Here is a 20,940-nt window from a genome sequence, read left to right as displayed (position 1 = left end):
TGAAAAATCTTTCGAAAAAGACTCGGAAAAGTGAAAATTTTCAGTCCATCCCGCGCAGAGCCGTCAATATGGTGCACCAACCGAACAATAAATTGATGAAAAATTTTAAATATAGGTCCACTACATGTTTGTTCCTATGATTATTCGTATTGGGTTGCTTGACGAGAGCAGTTGGTGGGGAAAGCCGGCATATTAGTTTTGGTTATGCCATTAGAGGCGGACGGAAAGGAAAGGCTCATGATCGCACGAGAACGAGCGAGAAAGCGATAGTAGTGCATATTAGCGAAAGCGTTACGTACATTTTGAACCTTAATAACTTTCCTTTTACTAAACGGATTGGTAATCTTGTTTCATAAATCAGAAGGAAAACATTCAACGCTTGCCACCGACACGTTGTTTGCTATATACAATTTGTTTAAATAGTTCAAAAACTGCTTTAAATGAAAATGAACATTAATGATAAAACCTATAAATAGGGGTGTCGCAGCTTTTCTCAAAGCCAGACGTATGTAAGACGCAGTACATAACGGACGTGCGTGCTAGATGTTAGGTCGTGAGAAGCTGCATCGGACGACCAATCAAATCAGCTACCACTGGAGAGAAGAAGAAAAACGTTGGTGGAGGTGGTGGCGGCGAGAAGGCCAAAAAGCCAAAGGCTGCTGCTAAGAAACGCAGTCACTGAAAAGGCGGTAGCAACTGCCACTAAAAATGCCACCAAAACATCGAAGGCTGCAGCGAACAAGCCGAACGCTCCAAAGCCAAAGAAGGCCGCCAAACCTACCAAGAAAGTTGCCCGAAGAAGATAAGTAAATTCACGCGTCTCTAATGTTGCCAACAGTCCTTTTTAGGATTAACAAAATACTTGTAAAGAATTAGTGGTGCTTATTTTCCGTTAGCGCTGTTAATTGTGGATGGATTTGTGTCATAGTTATATGCAAACCGTCCTTAGGATGAATATATAATGGAAAAAGAATTTTATTAGGAAGTTCCTTGTATTAATTTGTATAATTAAAAATAATTATATAAGAAAATATTTTTCAAATTAATCTACAAACCCGAAGGTTTTTGCAAATCCTTCCAAGAAAATCAGTGAATGTGGCAACTCTGCCACTAAGCGAAAGCTACACCAAAACGAATGATTAAAATATTTTCATTTATCGCACAAAAGGATGGCCTTCCATCTGCACCGAAAAGTTAATGAATAGGAACGCCTTGTTGCAAAGCGTACTCATTCGGTGTGAGCTGCGAAAGGGGAATGTTCATATGTATGTACGCAGTAGAAACAAATCGCCGACAAGGTTTAAATCGTTTCAAAAGATTCTCGTCTTGTATCACCATAGTTATCTACAAACCGTCCTTATCAGAACGAAAGCATAATGGAAAAGATGGGTTGGTAATGTATATGACATAACCAGGGGTTATATATAACAGAAGTTATACCAAATCTTGCAAAGCATAAATTGACATAATTTCAATGATTGTTCCTATATGAATGAAATGACAAATTTTCAGGTTAACACGGCAATAACTCTGCAATTTATAGAATAATTTTATATTTTTAGTTATCATATAATAACTGTCATCTCTTCCAAACAACTTAACCCTCTGCTGCCAACCCCGTGGTTTTGCAGAGTTGAGTAGAATCATTGTAAAATGTCCAATACACGATTTTATGTTGTTACATCCACTAAAACCACTTCAAAACACTCCCACCTGTCATACAAGTACATTGTCTGCTTGTTGAAATCATTATATGAAATTATTGACCTGTATTCAATGCGGAGAACTCGGTAATGAAATTGTTTTACTGAATAGATTAACAAACGGAAAAATGTCGCTGAGCCCGGTGAATCGAACTTAGTGCGTAAAATTTAGCCATTTGAAAGAGATACAAGCAGAATTTTAAGAATATGATCATCGCGGTTATGTCCCGGACATTACCCGCTCCTTGTTTTTCGCTAAGCGTGATTCATTTCTGTACGCTAGGAAAAATATTCCGATGGTTGTTTCGAGAGATTTTAACATTTCATGAACAATGAATGTGCTTAGAATCCAGCACATCCCCTATCAACGCAGATGCCAACAACAAAGGCTCTTTTCAGAACCACCATAATTATTATAAAGAATAACTTGAAACATTCGCACATATTTCGTTGAGTATCATTCAATTTGAATTACAAGTCAAACGAGTAGCCACGACACTCCGGTTATGTCCTAGACATTCTTTTTACCTTTTTTTTCAAATGGCTATGGTCTAAAAATGATAAATCCTGCAAAAAAATATTGTAGGAGTGATTTTCACAAAATTAGTCATATTTTTGAATAAAAATATTGAAAGAGTTCTGCATCGACTCCTACACTGAAAAAAATCGATTTTAAAAATTTGAAGTCGATTTACAAAAAAAAACCATCTTTGATTTGGATGAAATTGTGTTCCAAAATAGGTAATTATGTTCCCTACCTACCGTCAAAATTTCAAGTTGGGCACTTTAAAGGAAAAAAGTTATGTGAAAAATCTTTGCACTAACCCATTCATGCCCATGTTGTTTGTGGACAACAACGTTCTTAAACAGCTATAACTTTTGATTGAGGCAATATTTTCTCACAAAAACAAGTAACGCTAATAAACGTGACTGTTGTCTTTCATTTGAGTATTAACAGTTACAATGATCTGCTCTAGAACTGAAGTTATTGCAATTAGTCTGATTGGATTCCGATGAAGCAGTGTTGCCAGAGACAGTTTACGTTGACGACGGAAAATGATTTTTTCATATATCTTCGTTATGTTGCAATATTATTAAAAACTAATAAAACTCATCAATTTAGACTACCTTTGGCTACGTTTTCCACGCAATTGGACTGTTGTAAATATTCTAGGAGAAGTGCATTGAGCATTGGAAGGTAAAAAATGAGCAGCTTCTAGCACTGCAGGGAAAGCATCTATCTTTATGAAAAAGGGCTTATCGTATTTCTTGACCCCACCGTTTTCAATTAAAAAATAGTTTTGAAACCCTACTTGCACAAGAAAAAAGTTGGGCATGAAAGGGTTAATAACTGTTTGCCCGGAAAGTCCCTCAAAATAAATTTTGACAGTTTGACTTTTACGCCCTTTTAGTTAGCATGGTCGAGAATTGTTTGAGAAGTTGATTTTGATAAAACTGGGGAACTATTCTCTAAACCGAAAACCGAAGTTGGCCTTGATCTCTGTGTATTGATGTTCAGTTGACATTAATTCCATCAGCCAAAAAGTGATTTTGAGTACATGTGTCGAAATGGAATACCCACCTTAATCGAAATAATGGTACATTGGCAAATATTCACGATCCAACCCCAGTAAAAAATCTCGCGACGACTGGGAACGAATTCCTGCAACTGAACCGATCACCATGCGTTTCCACTAAATCATGCGGAGGCATAATTTCCCGTGAGCGACCTTCATCAATATTCACCAGTCAGTGTCTACTGGACAGCCAGCAACAACAGTGTCGAACGTGTGCCTGTGCACTCCTCAATGGATGGCGGCAGCCGGAAAGGCTTACTTCTGCCTGGATTTCCGTTAATTGATACCGATGAATCTGGGCTTCACAGCAGGAAATGAGAGATTATTTTCTTTTCGCGCGCGCGTGTGTGTGTGCGTTGTTTTTCTTGCAATAATAAATGGATTTCAACATCGATGATCGGAGAATATATAATCGAACCGGGATGCATCAGGATGGAAAAATCATGGTAAATAATTATTTCATCATATGCATAAGATATGTACAGTTAAGGTCGGTACATTTAGTAGGGTGCCCAAATCGGCTTAAAACAATTTAAGGAGACATTAATGTTAAAACATGTAGCACTTAGAATTCGGACATTTTTGATTTATTCTGTAAAAATGGTCTATTCTAGTGGTTAGATTTGGAAAGTTTTAGAAGCGATTTGCTTGGAAAATACACGTGTTTCGGTGGGAAAAGAAAAAGTTTGATATAATCAGTAAAAAGTTGTGCTAGATGGAAGACGACAACAAAAAAATGGGTTGAAAATGTCAGAGACATAACCGCAATGAAGTAGAATACATTTAAGGTTTTCCCTTCTAACTTGTGCGCTAAGTTGTCATCAAAAACTCTAAGTATATCGTTTGGCATGATTTTTTTTTTCAAATTTTGTGCACAAAAATCTCAATCGTGTAATATCAAATTCTTAAAAAAATACCATCGCATTCAGTGAATTTGATCGGTATAAAAACTAATGCTCACGAACCTATGATGAAAATAAAAACTTGGTCCCTGCTCTAACATAACTCAATCTCCTCACCCACCCAAATCTCCAAGTAGCCCCGCCTTTAAGTAAGCACAAATGCAATTGAGTTCGCCCGTGCTTTAGAAATACCTACAGAAAATAAATTATATAAACGCCTCCGTAATATGAAACGTGAAACAGGTCATTACCTTAGGTATCCTCAAACCGCCAAAAGCATTTTGATATGAGAATTACCAGTCCAACGCACACACAAGCATAAACATAAATTATTTTTCCAACGCCAACTAACAAGCAGCACACACACGTCACACCCTGCAGTGTGCCGATCTCAATCCAACCCCACCCTACCCACTTCATTTTACAAATCATCGAGTGAACACGATTCGAGCCATGGCATAGCATTACTACTCGTTCGTTTCAAATCGCGCCTGTGATAAGCTTAGCAAACTATAAACGAGTGCAAACTCGAACATGGTTAATGGTGTTTACCCGTTATGTGTCCAACAAAAAACACCTCAGGCCAACGAGGGTACCCACAAATTGATATGCTAATAACTATGGCTTCCTTTAACCGATTTAGACACTTTTAGATTTTTGGATTCAGGAACTCGTCCACTATTTGATTCGAAAAAATTGAACCGGATGAATGGATCTGGTTCTTGGTAATCCGGATTTTCTGGAATAATGTTCCAGTACTAGGGTATGATTTGTAAATTTTAATAATGTCCTTGCAATATGAGTATCAAAACTCTTCAAATTGTCTCGGAAGTCTGTTATTTATTGTTACGGGACCTTATGGCAATTTGAAAAATAGTATTGTAATGGAATGGTCACTCACGGCCTCGCGGGAACCTGCTCCGGAGTAACCGTTCCGGGGTCAAATCACTAAATGGTTCCAAAACCACGAGATACAGCCTACAGATGCAATTCCAAGAATTTTGGTACGCACATGCGGTATGCCGGTTGCCGGTGTTGCATTGAAATTCACAAATAGTATCCCAGCACTGGAACATGCTTCCGGAAATCCGGATTCACCGGAACCCGATTAATTTTTACCAAGTCTAAAAGGGGATGAGTTCCTGAATCCAAAACACCTAAAAGTATCAAAATCGGTTGGAAATTACCTTAGTTATTGGCATTTCAGTTTTGTGGGTACCCGGGTACCCATGTCGGCCTGTTACGTAGTAAAAAATCCGGAGCCCCTCCTCAGTCCCCCTTTCTATATCAACACTATTATTTACCCAAAAGCTTGACTTAGTGAAGTTCTAAGATGCCACAAAGTTTCAATTTCCAGCTATGGATAAAACATGGCAATTTCATTAATTGAAACTTAAGAATGTACCCGGGTACCGCATCGGACACACAACAGTTAACCACTTATCGTACCGTACGGATGTTGCTCGTTTGGCAGGTGAACGACGAATGATACAAATGTACTTCTTTTCATAACTTCACGTATTTGACTGAGTCTCAGATGCCCCCTATATCGACGGCTTTGACCAACCAACGAGCGATCTGTGTTTAACGGGCAACTGATTCCATGCTGCAGCTGCAATGGCGTCAAAAAGCAAACTGGTGAATTTTTTTCTGGATCACGAGTTATACGTGTATCGCAGTTCATTTGACGACAAAGGGGCCGTACTAATGACGCTAGCACTATCGGTCGAATAAAACGGACCATCATGGTGCAAATAATGATTGTTTTCACAAAATCCATTATTTTCGTTATTTGCACTAATTGATCATTCTACGGAATTAGTAGAAATTTTGAAACGGGAACCCCGCATTGAACCACTCAAATGTTCTACTTCAAAAATTGATCCTGCATACACCCATGTAGAAATCCCGTGTCTGCATGCTCCCGAAGAAAAGCTTTATCTGGCTACAGTACAAAGTGCGCAGCAAATTCTAGATTGTTTTCTGCGATAAATGTGCACAGAAATTGATCATTTAGCAATATTAATTTTTTGATTATTTGGTTTTTGAAGGAGTGATTTGAAATCATTTAGGTAGGAACTTACAGACTCTTCAACGCTCATTAGTTGATAATATTCGTACTGAGTTCGGTGAAATTTTGCTTGTATTGTCATCGTACTTGTTGTACAAAAACCAAGCAACAATAGGAAATTTAACGACGAAGGTTGCTTATTGTATCTTGCGACCTTTGTTCAAGGATTTCTAAACCAATCAGTCGACATCTATCGGAATACAAAGGCAGATTCAAAGGATGATGTCACGATAGACGCCTAGATAGGCAAGTCGAATAAACCGCTCAATTCTTAGATTCCACATCCGACGAATTTTCTAATACTGTATGCACGATTGAACCATACAGTGACTTCAGACAATGTAGATCCGTTAGATCTCTGGCTTTTTTGAGCTGCCGGTTGGTCTAAGAAATTCTAGAGATGTCTACTTCTGGACAAACTCAAAATCATACAATATTGTCAGTAAACTGCTGTAACCCAGGTAACAGGTTCTCGGGCAAACAAGATACGCATTAAAGCACATGAATTCGACCAAAGCAAAACAAAATTGTTTTCTGTGATCATTTCGCGAAGCAGTAGCACGTATACATGCCCAATCCTGCAGTGGAAATCGACGGTGTTCACCGAGCCGTGTCTGAAGTACAAAGACCTGGTGAAGTATTGAGGTGACTGCTTCTATGGCTGCAACTATAGCAAAGAAGAGACTTTTTCTGGACAAGGTTTGTCCATCTGTTCACGTGTTTGTGCAGCGCGTCATGAACTGCCACAAATCCATATAGTGGACAACTCAGGCATCTTTCGTAAGAAGCTAATAAGAAACGGGGCGGCAAGCTTGAGAAGATTTTGGGGTGGATTTCTATTGAAAACAGACTGAAAATTGGTCTACGCATGATCTTACATCATGTACTGCGTACTAGCTGCATAAGGTTGATTTTAGGCGCTTTATTAGAAGGCTCACCACCTGTCCTTTCCGAAAAACTTTTTGCTCGGATACTTCTTGTTGAGTCCAATGTTGAACCATCAGAGTGAACATTTTTTGTAAATCCTGAGGCGTCATAAGGATTCAAAAACAGTGAGTTCCAACAAAGAGTACCCTACCGTTTCCAGGGCACCAAAACATTAAGTCTTTTTACAAAATGAATCCGAAGCCAGTACAGGACCAACATGTGTTCGGAAAGGTTTTAGATTAAATTCTAGGGTACGCCATTTCGAAATCATTAATTGATTTTATGCAGTGTGCTATGAACCCCTCGAATTAGATTTTGGACCAATATGATATCGATTTCTTCTAATCTTCGCTTGATTAGAAAAATCGATTACGAAAAAAAAATCCAGCTGGTTCAAATAGACTCTGCGGATGTCTACCAAGATACGTGCTATAGTGAATGACCTCGACCAGGCTGTGTGATAATTTTACGAAGCAATATCACGTATACGTACCTATTCGGACAGTAGAAATCGATGGTGTGGTCACCAAAACCATACACTTGATAATAATCGAGAAATTGCAGTCTATTCTCAACCACCAAAGGCATCAGTCACAATACCAGTGTGCTCTCTGCTGCTACCCAAGCCAGCGCAAGCAGTTGCTTTTTTCTTGTGTGCTTTGTCTGAAGAACAAAGGGAACCGTTACTATTATTCTATCAAGATGACTGAGTCTCGACAGCAAAATGTGATTCTTCGGGCCAACACGGTGGCCATTGACTACCGGTCTTTCCGCATAAGACCGAGTATTTATGATGTGGAACATTTGCTGAAGGAGAAAATGCAGCTTCGGTTTTCAGACGTCAGTTTCATTCAGTTGGAACACGTCAGACCCGCGCGGTGCTGATAACGTTCAACAAATTCGCCTAGGCAAAAAGATTCATTTTGCAAAACAACTTGAAACACGTTCTGGATTGTGACACCGCAAAAATCAAGATCCCTGTGTATATGGATAACGGAAACGTGGAAGTTAAATTACATGATTTGGCACCACGTACTTGCAAAGTGGCCATTAAAAGATTCATGTCGTATTTCGGAGAAGTGGAATCAATTACGGAGGATACGTGGAGGAACTGCTTTCCAGGTATTTCAAATGGTGTTTTTGTGGTGAGAATGCGGGTAGACCAACCCATTCCCTCCTACCTTACCCTGCAGTACACAACAGAAGTGGGTGATACCGTTATACAACGAACTCTATGCACATATCAAGGACAAACTAACACGTGCCAGTTCTGTGAACAAACGGCACATTACGGACAACCCTGCCCAGAAACCGCTAAGAAAAGCTCATCTACAGAAAGAAATACCAACACTCAGTCTCCAATATCATTCCCTGAGCCAAAAACGGTTGCCAAATTTGTGGCTGCTGTTCAAGCAATAATGACAACTGCAAAAGCCGCGTCAAGTACCACAAACTGGCATGTCGCGCGTACGGGATCGATCTTAGCATTAATTGTTTGCAATAAAAATTGGACTAAACCGTTTTGCGCGTTAAGGGCACAAGACCTAATTTTAATTAAGTTTTGTATTTTTTGTGTTTCGAATTCATCTCGTCAGTAACTAGCACCATCTGGGTGTCTAGTTAGACGATGTATCTGAACTAGTACCCAAATTAGCACTAGTTAGACACAAAAAATTCCAAACAGTTCACACGACATATGTGAACGCCTAAAGCCACATGTCCCGAGTGATGTCCCGGGAAGTGTGCTAATTTGGGTACTAGTTCAGATACATCGTCTAACTAGACACCCAGATAGTGCTAGTTACTGACGAGATGAATTCGAAACACAAATTAATTGTTTGTTATTTTTATTGTTTACATCATGTAAATATATAAAAGACCCACGGATCCGTGAAGCTAACGCCTTGAGCCGTGCCAAATAAACGAATTAAAAAAAATAATGATCGAGAAATTTTCAATGTGACGTTATTTTGGCACGTTTGGAGCATTGCCCTTTTTCGGCACAAATGGTATTTTGTCTATTCAGCCAATCTTTTGTTTTTTTTCGCATCATGACTGCTTGGAAGATCGGGCCGAAGCCTAATTTCTTCACGTGCGTGATATTTTTTGATGAATTGTTTCAATTTCGGCGCATGATGAATTGCTTAAATTTACTGATACAAACATCTGCATCGACCGTGTGTTAGCTTTGTTTACCCAGATCAGAGGCACTGGAAGCCCGTATCAGTAATGGTTGCCCAAACTACACTAAATTACACCTTCGAAAAATTTTCGGCGCATTTATCATCGTCTGATGTTCAATGTTGTCAGTGTATTAACTTTCGTTTCCATTTATTTTATGGTTCGTTATGCATGTTTAAGCACGTTAAGCACGATTCATCATTCAAAATGATGAATTTTTCATTTGAAAAGTGTTTACGGTGTAGTGTATTGCAGCAAATTGGTATTTTTCGAGTTGTTTCGCTGTTTATTTTGGTGCTCACTTACATTTATGATAAATCACGTTATTTTTCTTCAAAATACTGTGGATAATTGAGTTTAGAATACATTTTTTTGTTGATTGACTTACCATGTTTCTTAAAAGGTAATTTTTCGTTGTTCTGACAACTTATTCCGGTGGGTGATCGCTATTCTTTTTATTTTCCGGTTTTTTTGCCATCACTTGAAGAATTTCTTGTGTACTGTGTTGTCCTAACAGGTTGGTGCATGATTTACTAAAATCCAACTTGTACGAGCTTTAAGCTACCTATTCCGATGGAATAGGTAGCACAAAAACCATAGCGAATATTTTTTGTGGCGTGTGTCCTGGTCTCGTGTGCAGTGTTTTTTTAGCTTCGGTTTCTAGTGTGAGAACTTTTTTAAAGCAGGTCATTCCTTGCAGACATTCGTGTCATTCGATCCGTATTTCAAAATTTTATTTAAACTGTTTGAGATGCTGTTTCGATGGAATCAGTTTGCCTTCGGAAACCTCAATTCCCACGACATGGTTTGGGCTTCTCTTCACGATAACAATAAATTTACTTTGATCCAACATCTTTTGCAATGTAATTTTGACAATTTTAAAAACGGATGGAATGACACGGATTGCTGTACTGCAAATGAGCATTTGATATATCAAATGGCGACCATTGCTACATCCCTAATTTTTAAAGTAGTGACCTCTACCTACCATAATTTTAATCGCTAACGATTCAGGACATCACACGATATATCATGATACTCAAACGGAAAAGCTACGTGACAGCGATATCCGAAAACTCGCATAAACTCGAAAGCATGCTCCGACAGAAGAGTACAAGTGCTTGACGCCACGAATCAAGTTCAGTTTGCTGTACTTGGTGCGAACATCCGCAGACGGTTTCTCACACTGAAAGCTGAAGGAAGTTTGCGTCGCTAGAAATATAAATAAACAGCTTGATGAAATACATTAATGCAATTATTGGCACCGGTTTGGTGACGGGTTAACGAGAGAAACATTGATGAGCTTTCTTCGGGACCCGTCGTATAGGTAAACGAAGCAGTGGGTTCAAAGCGATCCCGCCAAGAAGGTATGTCTAGGCTCCTAACGGATCGAGTCTTCCCGCGACATCGCGAACCGATCACAGTTTTCGATAGGGGAGTTCTTGCTCTCTTGTCATACAACAACAATACCTTAGGCTAGACAGAATCAAATTCAACTTGTTGAAGAATTTTGCTGAATTTGGCAGGAAGTTGGAAGAATTTTGCTGAATTTGGCAGGAACAGGAATTTTGCTGAATTTGGCAGGAACCTCCGATCACAACTTGTATTGGCCGATGAACGGAAAGTGACGAGCGATTGTCTAGCGTTGATGTGAACGGAAATTCCAATGACCTTTGCTAGCAAAGAGCAGATAGCAACAGTGTCTTTTGAATATTTAAGAAGATTTTTGAACTAATAATTCAATTTTTTTGGTCTTTTGGCTTAAGTGCCAATACCTCATTTAGGACTGGTGGTATCCAACGGGGAAAAACGATCGGAAATGGTGAGTGAAGCTAAGCAATCATGTGAAAAAAATTCCCCACCCAGAGGCGAGACTCGAACTCGCAACCTTTGAGACTCCGGCCCAATGCTTTTCCCCGTTGGATACCACCAGTCCTAAATAAGGTATTGGCACTTAAGCCAAAAGACCAAAAAATTGAATTATTAGTTTAATTCGAACGGGCGGGTTCGCTCCCGTCATACCTCTGTTCACTGGGCAAGGGACCAGAAATCGACAGTCTTCATTAGCTCTGTCACCCACCGAAGTACGATGGGTAATGAACTAAAATTAGACATCAGACGATTATAAAAACCCGGGCCTTGGTATCTAGCGGGGAAATTAAATAGATCAAATGTGTTGGGGTGATCAGCTGCCGTTGTGTGTGATTCCTCGCTTTGCAGGCAGGGTACGATCACCGTCGCCAGTGGGATAACCATATGTTCTTTCTGGGAAGTCACCATACCCAGGGATAGCATAAGGGTTAGTGCATTGGGCTGGAGTCTCAAAGGTTGCGAGTTCGAGTCTCGCCTCTGGGTGGGGAATTTTTTTTTCACATGATTGCTTAGCTTCACTCACCATTTCCGATCGTTTTTCCCCGTTGGATACCACCAGTCCTAAATAAGATTTTTGATCTAACGATCGTTCTGAGGAACTGTACCAGCATGGGTTTTCGCCGATTTAAAACATTTTTTTTTGTCAAATTTGTTGTCCGAAAAGATCGTGCATTTTCTGCATGACGATTTGATAACATAACAATTTAGCTACATGGGTCTTTCCCAGGGATCAGGATTTTTACGTGAAGGACATGGATACAAATCTTGTGGTTCGCTAACACACCTTACAGACGACCGGTACCGTCTCTACGCATGGGCACACTGGGCCTGGGCCAGAATCCTCGGGGTTTTAGGGGTCCCGCGATGATATGCGCCTAAAATCATAGTAGCTGTTGGCAGCGCTGAGCTGGTGATTTCAGTTTTGGTTAAACCAAATTAATGTCAAACGCAAAGACAAATTACGACGACAGGTACTTCAACAACGAAAGTTATTGTTATTCCCTATTTTGCAGCAAGAAACGTCAAGCTTTGAATCATCCTGATTCTAAATCATCTGAAGCGGACTCGCCAAAGCAATAATAATTGATTTCAAAGCCACATTATGTCCAGTTTCATCACATCAGAAACGTGGCACTGCTCACATTCAATATGTTATGAACTTTTATAAGCTCCTAAGGATTTTTTTAAAATTCATTCGTTTAAATACATATTCGTGTCGAAACATAATTGAGGTATATTTTTAAAAATTGAATGTTATTGGTATATTGTTACTTGGTTTTCGGCGATTGTTATTGTGTTATGTCAGCCATATTGTCGTGCATGGTCAATTGGAACAGACGAAACGAATCCTCGGCACATACACTTCTCTCCAGGCTTTCTCGTTACATTTTTATTTAATTTTTAACTGCATCTGATTTTTTAGCGGCAGCTTCGTAATTGCCTAGTATCTTCTAGTAGTAAATAGACTGAAGTTCCGGGCAGTTTGATGTATTGCAGTCTTTGATCACAAAATTTATCTTGATGACTCTATACAACTCTAAAATTGATTTTGCATAACGGCGGCACGATGTCAAATCAGGCAAAAAAAATTAAAACACAGTCTTGTCTAAAAGAGATAGTCTATGTTTTTGAAGGCACTCTTTGTGATAAATTCCCTTCCCTGGTTCATAATCCCGATTGTGACAAGACCTTCGTTTGCCGCAGCTGCAGATTGCTTGCCAGATCAAAAAATCTTGGACAATTTCGATTTATTGTTTATACTTTGCCGCGATTTTAAATTTATCTCTGACAGTAAATATCAGATGCTCTCGAAAACGTGGCGTTCGCTGCCCCGAATCGTTTCTAAGTTTGCAATGGGATAATTTCGAATTCTTACGATATGTGAGTTGAATTTCCTTACGTTTGCTTAGCTATATATTTTCTGGTTATGCTAATTTATAGACAGTTAGGAATTCCACGAAAATCTTTAGAATCGTGACCGACCATCTTAGATTCCAATGAAACTTTACACGTTTCACCGTCATGCAAGACTAAATATTTTCCACAGGTAATAAGATTATTTTGACTCAAGAGCAACTTTTCAAAAGGGCGTAAACGTTTCTACGTGCATGAATTTCAATATTTTTTTTGTTCGATTACTGTATTTTATACAGCAAAACTATCTGAGAACGAGTTACAGGGAATGAATACTTCTGTCTGAAAAAAATATACACTGAAAAAAATGTTGTGTCATTTTTCAAAAAAACAAAAATTTATAATAAAAATTTAAATTGCAAAAAAAACCATTTTTTTAAATTTTTTATATTTTGTTACCAAAAACCTAAAGAGAAAAGAAACATTTTAAATGTGATTGCATGATGGAGAAAAAATCGGTAAAAAAGTTTTCGTAACAATAACTTCGTACATGTTTTTAAATTTCATACTAATAGACATACAAAATTGTAATTCTATTACAGAATATAATTCTAAGCACCATTTAAAATCAAAATGCATTTAACAAAAATCTTCCAAAATGCGATAGTTTTCGAAATATTTGAAATTTTGCTCCTTCAAAAACAATTAATTCGTGTAATTATGCTCTTTTTAAAAGTTATTCGCGTTACCCCATCAAAAAATGTCAAAAATTTAATGTTTATCGTTTTAAAGACGTAAAAGTAACCTTTTTAGTGTATTTGGATCCTGGAGAAGCTTTCAATAAAAAAGTTTTCCTAACAACAACTTTTGACATTTTTTTATAATTCTTACTATTTGCAGTCAAAAATACAATTTTCTTTTTGAATATGATTCTAAACGCCATTTTAAATCGAAATGCTCTTAACAAAAAATTTCTAAAATGTGGTAGTTCTCGAGATATTTTAACTTTTGTTTTAACAACACAATTATTTTGTTTTATTACGACCTTTTCATAAGTTAGTCGCGTTTCTCCATCAACAATAATAGGTTTTTCAAAAAGCACGTAAACTTAGCTGCAACTTTCTCTTTGACATCAAGGCGATATTGTGAAACATTTTAAAGTTACATGAAAACAACCAACATATGATTCAGCTATATAGTAGGGTGTCCCAAAATGGCATCATGTTAAAAAAGTCATCGGGCTCACTTCTTAAATGAAAGGTAAGGGTATTGAGACCACTTTCTTCTTCGGAGTGAGTTTGCTAAAACGTTTCCTACTGGTGGCGAATTTTGATTTTTTGAAAAATGGGCCGATTTTGGATAAAATTTCAAATTTATGCCTGTTGAAGTGGTCCTGAACTGTCTTAGATTTTTTTTCAGCATTTTTTATTTTTCTGGAGATCCAAACGGAGAAGTTTGGTTAGTTAGTTTGCACCAATTTTGAATTATAAGAGCGGTAGAGCCATTAAAACTGAAATTTTTGGTGTTTTTCAGTATTTTTTCTTCAAAACTGGGTATCTACAAAATTTGAAAAGTACAGAAAACACTTTATATAGTTGAGCCGAATTCAGGAGCGTAATTTTGCTGAAGAAAGTGTATAGCTACGGCTAATGAGATATGAGTTATTTAAGTTTTTGTTAGATAACCTTTGACATTTTTAGCAATTTATCAAAAATAATGCTGTTCCAAAAAGTAAATCAGTTCAAATGTGCTTTGACCACACATTGTTTTTCGAAAAATAGAAGGAAAATTATGAAAAATGACGTTTTCTGTACGTCTTTAGTATGTCAGGACGAGGTTTAATGAGCATCTGATGATTTTTTTTGTAACTTAAATTATAAAAATAATAACTTTGCTAATGACGCCAAGTCTCTGAAGAAGAGTTAATTCTCCATAATTACTTCTAGGAGGCATCTTCAACAAAACGATTGTGTCAGAAGATGCGCTGTATTCTGTTGCAAAACTTTTTCGAGGATATTTACCCCAAATTTGACTATTTCGGAATTTTGTGATTTAAACAGTAAATATCAGTTTTTCAACACTTATCTCACTCTTCTGCTTTTTTCTCCACTTCAAAGTTCCTAACATAAAAATAAGACTTTATATACAAAATGTAAGTACGTTAATCAATTCAGCCTTCAAATATACGCCATAACTTGCCATTAACTCGACACATTTGTTTAATTTTAGTGATTTTCAAACCCGATAGGTGACTATTAGTATAGAAAATAATTTTAAAAAAAATCGTCAAATGCTCATAAAAACCGATTCTGATGTACTAGAGACAAGCGAAAAACGCCATTTTTCATCATTTTCCTTCTATTTTCCAAAAAATAATATGCGGACTAAGTCCACTAAAGTTGTTTTATTTTGTAGAACAGTGTTATTTTTTATAAATCGTCGCTGTTGTGCTATCTTATGACAAACGCCATTTTAGGGTAAACTGAGTTAGATATGCCACATTACTTGTTTAAAAAATCTCTACAAAGTGGCGTTTACAGAATTTTGACATTCTGCTTGGTTACTGAGATATAGCGAGAAACGTGCTGAGAAATTTTTAATTTTTTGCTTCAAGTGACTGTTTCTGGGGATTGGCTCTAATTATTTTTATGTATGAGATGTTTTTATATGTATAACTATCTGATAAACACAATGGAATAATCATTTTCGAAACAAAAATGCACGAACTGTGAGAAAAATGCAATTTAAGTTTTAAACTGGAAATATAGCATATTTGGCAACACTGTAACCAAAAATAGCTATTTTTTCTAGATTCTCTGACTCATTTCCTTCAAAATGCATCTCACCGATTGTTTATAGACCAAATGAAGCCAAAGATATGAATAAAAATTAATAATTGATGATTTTTTTCTATGGAAAATTTTCCATGCACGATTATGACACGCCATACAAATTTTGTCATCAATACAATACCTATGACACGTGTGAGACCGACCTTTGTTTACATTTTTAAAGTAAACTCGCAATGTAGTTAACCGATTTTCGTAATATTTGAGTGATTAATGCATAATAGATAGAAGCATCATTTGTCTTCTTTGAATTGTTTATACCATTTATAAGTTTCAAGATATTCAATCTCAAACTTTATAAATCGTTTTTCTCGAAATGTACAAAATGGCGCTTGTCATAAGATAGCACAACAGCGACGAAATATCATAAAATGCCAAAAGGTTATTTAACAAAAACTTAAATAACTTATGCCCCATTGACCGTAGCTATACACTTTCTTCAGCAAAATTACGCTCCTGAATTCGGCTCAACTATATAAAGTGTTTTCTGTACTTTTCAAATTTTGTAGATACCCAGTTTTGAAGAAAAAATACTGAAAAGCACCAAAAATTTCACTTTTTACTAAGTTTTAATGGCTCTACCGCTCTTATAATTCAAAATTGGTGCAAACTAACTAACCAAACTTCTCCGTTTAGATCTCCAAAAAAAATAAAAAATTCTGAAAAAAAATCTAAGACAGTTCAGGACCACTTCAACAGGCATAAAATTGAAATTTTATCCAAAATCGGCCCATTTTTCAAAAAATCAAAAGTCGCCACCAGTAGAAAGCGTTTTAGCAAACTCACTCCGAAGAAGAAAGTGGTCCTAATACCCTAACCTTTCATTTAAGAAGTGAGCCCGATGACTTTTTTAACATGATGTCATTTTGGGACACCCTACTATATAGTTTAATCAACAGACCCTATGGTTGAAATATATTTTGGTTGCTTTCATATAACTTTCAAATGGTTTACAATATCACCTTGATGTCAAAGAGAAAGTTGCACGAAAGTTTATGGGCCTTTTGAAAAACCTATTATTGTTGATGAAGAAATGCGACTAACTTATGAAAAGGTCGTATTAAAACAAAATAATTGTGTTGTTAAAACAATAGTTAAAATATCTCGAGAACTACTACATTTTAGAAAATTTTTGTTAAGAGCATTTCGATTTAAAAGGGCGTTTAGAATCATATTCAAAAAGAAAATTGTATTTTTGACTGCAAATAGTAAGAATTATAAAAAAATGTCAAAAGTTGTTGTTAGGAAAACTTTTTTATTGAAAGCTTCTCCATGATCCAAATACACTAAAAAGGTTACTTTTACGTCTTTAAAACGATAAACATTCAATTTTTGACATTTTTTGATGGGGTAACGCGAATAACTTTTAAAAAGAGCATAATTACACGAATTAATTGTTTTTGAAGTAGCAAAATTTCAAATATCTCGAAAACTATCGCATTTTGGAAGATTTTTGTTAAATGCATTTTGATTTTGAATGTTGCTTAGAATTATATTTTGTAATAGAATTACAATTTTGTATGTCAATTAGCATGAAATTTAAAAACATGTACGAAGTTATTGTTAGAAAAACTTTTTTACCGATTTTTTCTCCATCATGCAATCACAATCAAAATGTTTCTTTTCTCTTTAGGTTTTTGGTAACAAAATATAAAAAATTTAAAAAAATGGGTTTTTTTCGCAATTTAAATTTTTATCATAAATTTTTGTTTTTTTTTGAAAAATGACACAACTTTTTTATAGTGTATATTTTTCGGACAGAAATATTCATTCCCTGTAAGTTGTTCTCAGATAGTTTTGGTGTATAAAATACAGTAATCGAACAAAAAAATTTTGAAATTCATGCACGTAGAAACGTTTACGCCCTTTTGAAAAATTAATCTTGTATCAAAATATTCCAATTGCCAGAGAATATAATGAAGATTCATACAGCGAACACACCTGCAAAGTTTCGTTCGAATCGACGATGGTCATATTTTGCGGTCGGCCGGTTTCTCATGGAATCCCTCAGCTGCAGATTGCTTGCCAGACCAACAAATCTTGGACAATTTCGATTTATTGTTTGTTTGTACTTTGCCGCGATATTAAATTTATCTCTGCCGGTAAATATCAGATGCTCTCGAAAACGTGGCGTTTGCTGCCCCGAATCGTTTCTAAGTTTGCAATGGGATAATTTCGAATTCTTGCGATATGTAAGTTGAATTTCCTTACGTTTGCTTAGCTATATATTTTCTAGTTATGCTAATTTATAGACAGAAATCTCTTGAAGTAAAATACGATATACTGATTTCATCTCTGTGATGTGACGCTTACTCTAATTCACGGAATGTTACTCTGAATCTGTTGACGGCTTAGCTCAATAGTACCCAGGGGCCCCCAATGGTCTTAAGACGGTCCTGCAGACGGCGTGGTCTCTATCATAAGGTAATGTGTTAGTTTTAGAACGAAATGGTTGAATCCAATTTTCTCCTTCTTTTCGTGGGGAAATATACGCATTAGCTGATAGCCGAAACCTAGTTCCGTTTTCACCGTTTCTATGAGAAGCAAACAGAATTTCTGTACTTACGGGACATCATTTGTAACAAGTTGTTTGATTGGGAACACAAGTAGTGTTTCTATTTTTGAATTAAGTGTGCATCTAGCAGCCAAGTCGGTCTGCCGCGATACTGATGAGACTAGGCCAAAACGCAAATTCTTAAATTTACCAAAACAGTTGCACGAAAAACTTTTGTTGAACAAAACAAATCCCATCAAAATTACAAAACACCCACGAAAGAATGATATATCTCAGTAAAAACAAATAGCCCACCCGGTAGACGACACTTAACATTTGCTCTCATTCCCACCGCCTAATCGTTGCTAAATGCCGCACTGCTGCCCAACAGAAGCATAATTTATGGCCCGAAAGGGGGTCGACTCCCCCCCCTCCGGAGCTGAGAGGCACAAAAGCAAACATAATCCTTCTTACCTTTGCTTGAAAGCTGAGTACCATCACGTGAAGGCACAGTGCCAGGACTCCTTTCATGGCGTTGCCTTGCTATCACACGGTTATAGCACTGAGCACGAATAGGATGAGAAGTCTGGATTCGATGACGGAGTTTTGCCGTCCGAGAAGTGCACGGGATTGTTTAACTTTGCCCTGCTAGCGGCTTTCTCGCGGAATTGTTTTATCACTATTATTTGTGCACTGATGATGCTATGTGTTTTTACACCAAATATATTACGGATTTGGCGGGGCTTTGTTGATTTAGGAACTTGACCACCGGTTGTTCAAATTAATTGAGCTGGTTTCGGCTTGTGAGTGGAATTTTGATGACTGTAATAATAGCTTGTTTTTATTCTGTAGGTTGATCTGCAATCTGGTACTGAGCTTTCGATGTTTTCGATAAGTGTTTCTCGATTTTTTAAGTTAATGAGAATCTGATCCTGGGTAATTGAATTTTTGGCCTTTTGTATCAGCATCGTCGAGTAGAATTTCTATTTTTCAAGAATTAAACTGACTAAATTCTAAATAATGGAATCGATGTGAGTTTTGAATATACAATTTTGAAATATACAATCAAATCTAGAACTATGCTTGATTTCTCCTTAGTGGAGAATAATTTTGGTAAAAACTATTTTTTTTTTCTCCATTAGGGAGAAAATTGTTTAAAACCATCTTTGCGTGTGAAAAACACAAAACCTATAACTAAATTGGTTATGGAATTTGCGTTTCGACTTCGTCTCATCAGAATCCGACACTAACTTAGTGCCAGGACTAAGCTAGCACCGCATTGACGCTAGCTCCAAAAAACGGAGACGGAATTTGTGTTCCTGATGAGCAAACCCGTAGTCAGGCGTGATGTCCCGCAAGAAAAAGAAGCTCATTTTAAGCTGAAGAGAAACTAATGAATGGCTTGCTAAGCCAAACCAAAGGTTTCGATTTTTCTTTAGTTTCCCATCATCTGAAAATGAACTCCTTTTCTTGCAGGACATCACATCACATTACTAGCGGTTTGCTTAGAAACACAAATTGTGTCAATCAGGCGCTAGCTTAGTTCTGTCACTAAGTTAGTGTCGGATTCTGACGAGACGAAGTCGAAACGCAAATTCAAGTCTTGCAAGTCTTGAGTAACATCTGTAGAATATAGTTCTCATCAACGCACGATTGACTTTTGGAGAAATCAAACAAGAAACACTTATCGCAATTAAAGCATTCCGGTACTCAAAAACAGATTGGCGTCAGAACATGAATCTATTAAACTCGAAACGAACCTCTGTCCAACACAATTATCGCTTCACACAATAACCAATCCTGAGTTTCGCCACTTAAACTCGCGGTCCATCAAACCGCCACGCCACTTGTTGCTCCAAACCGTCCTTTTTCACAGAATTAATTAACAAAGTCAACAAAGGGCAGCGTCGTCGGAAATGGTTTTGCTATCACCGTTCTTCCCATTCATCACGTTTCACTACTAACTACTCTCCCCCGCTCTGAGTTTACTGGAGCCGGTGAAAAATAATTTCAAAATCTTTTCCGCGCAATCTTATCACAGGACATAATCTGCCGCCTTCACTTTTAATCCTTCTGCAAAACGATTTTCCAAACCAATCTTACGAGACCACCGTTCAAGTCCGCCAACAACGCGACTGCACTGGGCAAAATGCACCACTGACGACACACTGCGATTCACTTCCTTCTTCCAGTTAGTTGGTTAGTTAGGACCACGTGCATCAACATCAACCCCTAGCAGAAGCACGAGGAATGACGGTATCTGCCGTTGGGTCTCCGGTTTTTATATTACACCACCGCACGCAGCAAGTGTCCTCTGTCTCGGTTGGCTGCTGGACTGCTGTTTGGAATGGAATGGATCCTTACCCGACCGCCGAGCGGAGCCACCTACCAACCTTCGCCGAAAAGCGAACGAACCGCGCGCGACCGACGAATGCACAGCTCACTCCATCCCGTCTCAATCGGTGGAACGGGGTTGGAAAAACAGGGGGCTGAATGCGTTCGTTCGTTCG

The 20,940-nt window shown here is 37.5% G+C and overlaps 1 protein-coding gene across 2 annotated transcripts in view; it reads right to left on the bottom strand.

Moving 5' to 3' along the window:
* The window catches only part of LOC131684360 (corticotropin-releasing factor-binding protein), a 58,307-nt gene extending 37,607 nt beyond the window's left edge, over positions 1–20,700 (bottom strand). Inside the window, exons 1-2 of one of the 2 annotated variants that reach the window (XM_058967175.1) lie at positions 20,191–20,700; positions 18,905–19,252 (exon numbers count right to left, since the gene is read on the bottom strand). In XM_058967175.1, coding sequence (XP_058823158.1) covers positions 18,905–18,961 — 57 coding nt within the window. In that variant the 5' untranslated portion in view covers positions 18,962–19,252; positions 20,191–20,700. The remainder of the gene's footprint in view (positions 1–18,904; positions 19,253–20,190) is intronic. The other variant, XM_058967184.1, reaches the window with a different exon arrangement.
* Between the last annotated feature and the right edge of the window lie 240 nt (positions 20,701–20,940).

This window comes from Topomyia yanbarensis, chromosome 1, assembly GCF_030247195.1.
Source record: "Topomyia yanbarensis strain Yona2022 chromosome 1, ASM3024719v1, whole genome shotgun sequence".
Taxonomy (NCBI): Eukaryota; Metazoa; Arthropoda; class Insecta; order Diptera; family Culicidae; genus Topomyia; species Topomyia yanbarensis.
This window is presented reverse-complemented; position numbering and strand designations above follow the sequence as displayed.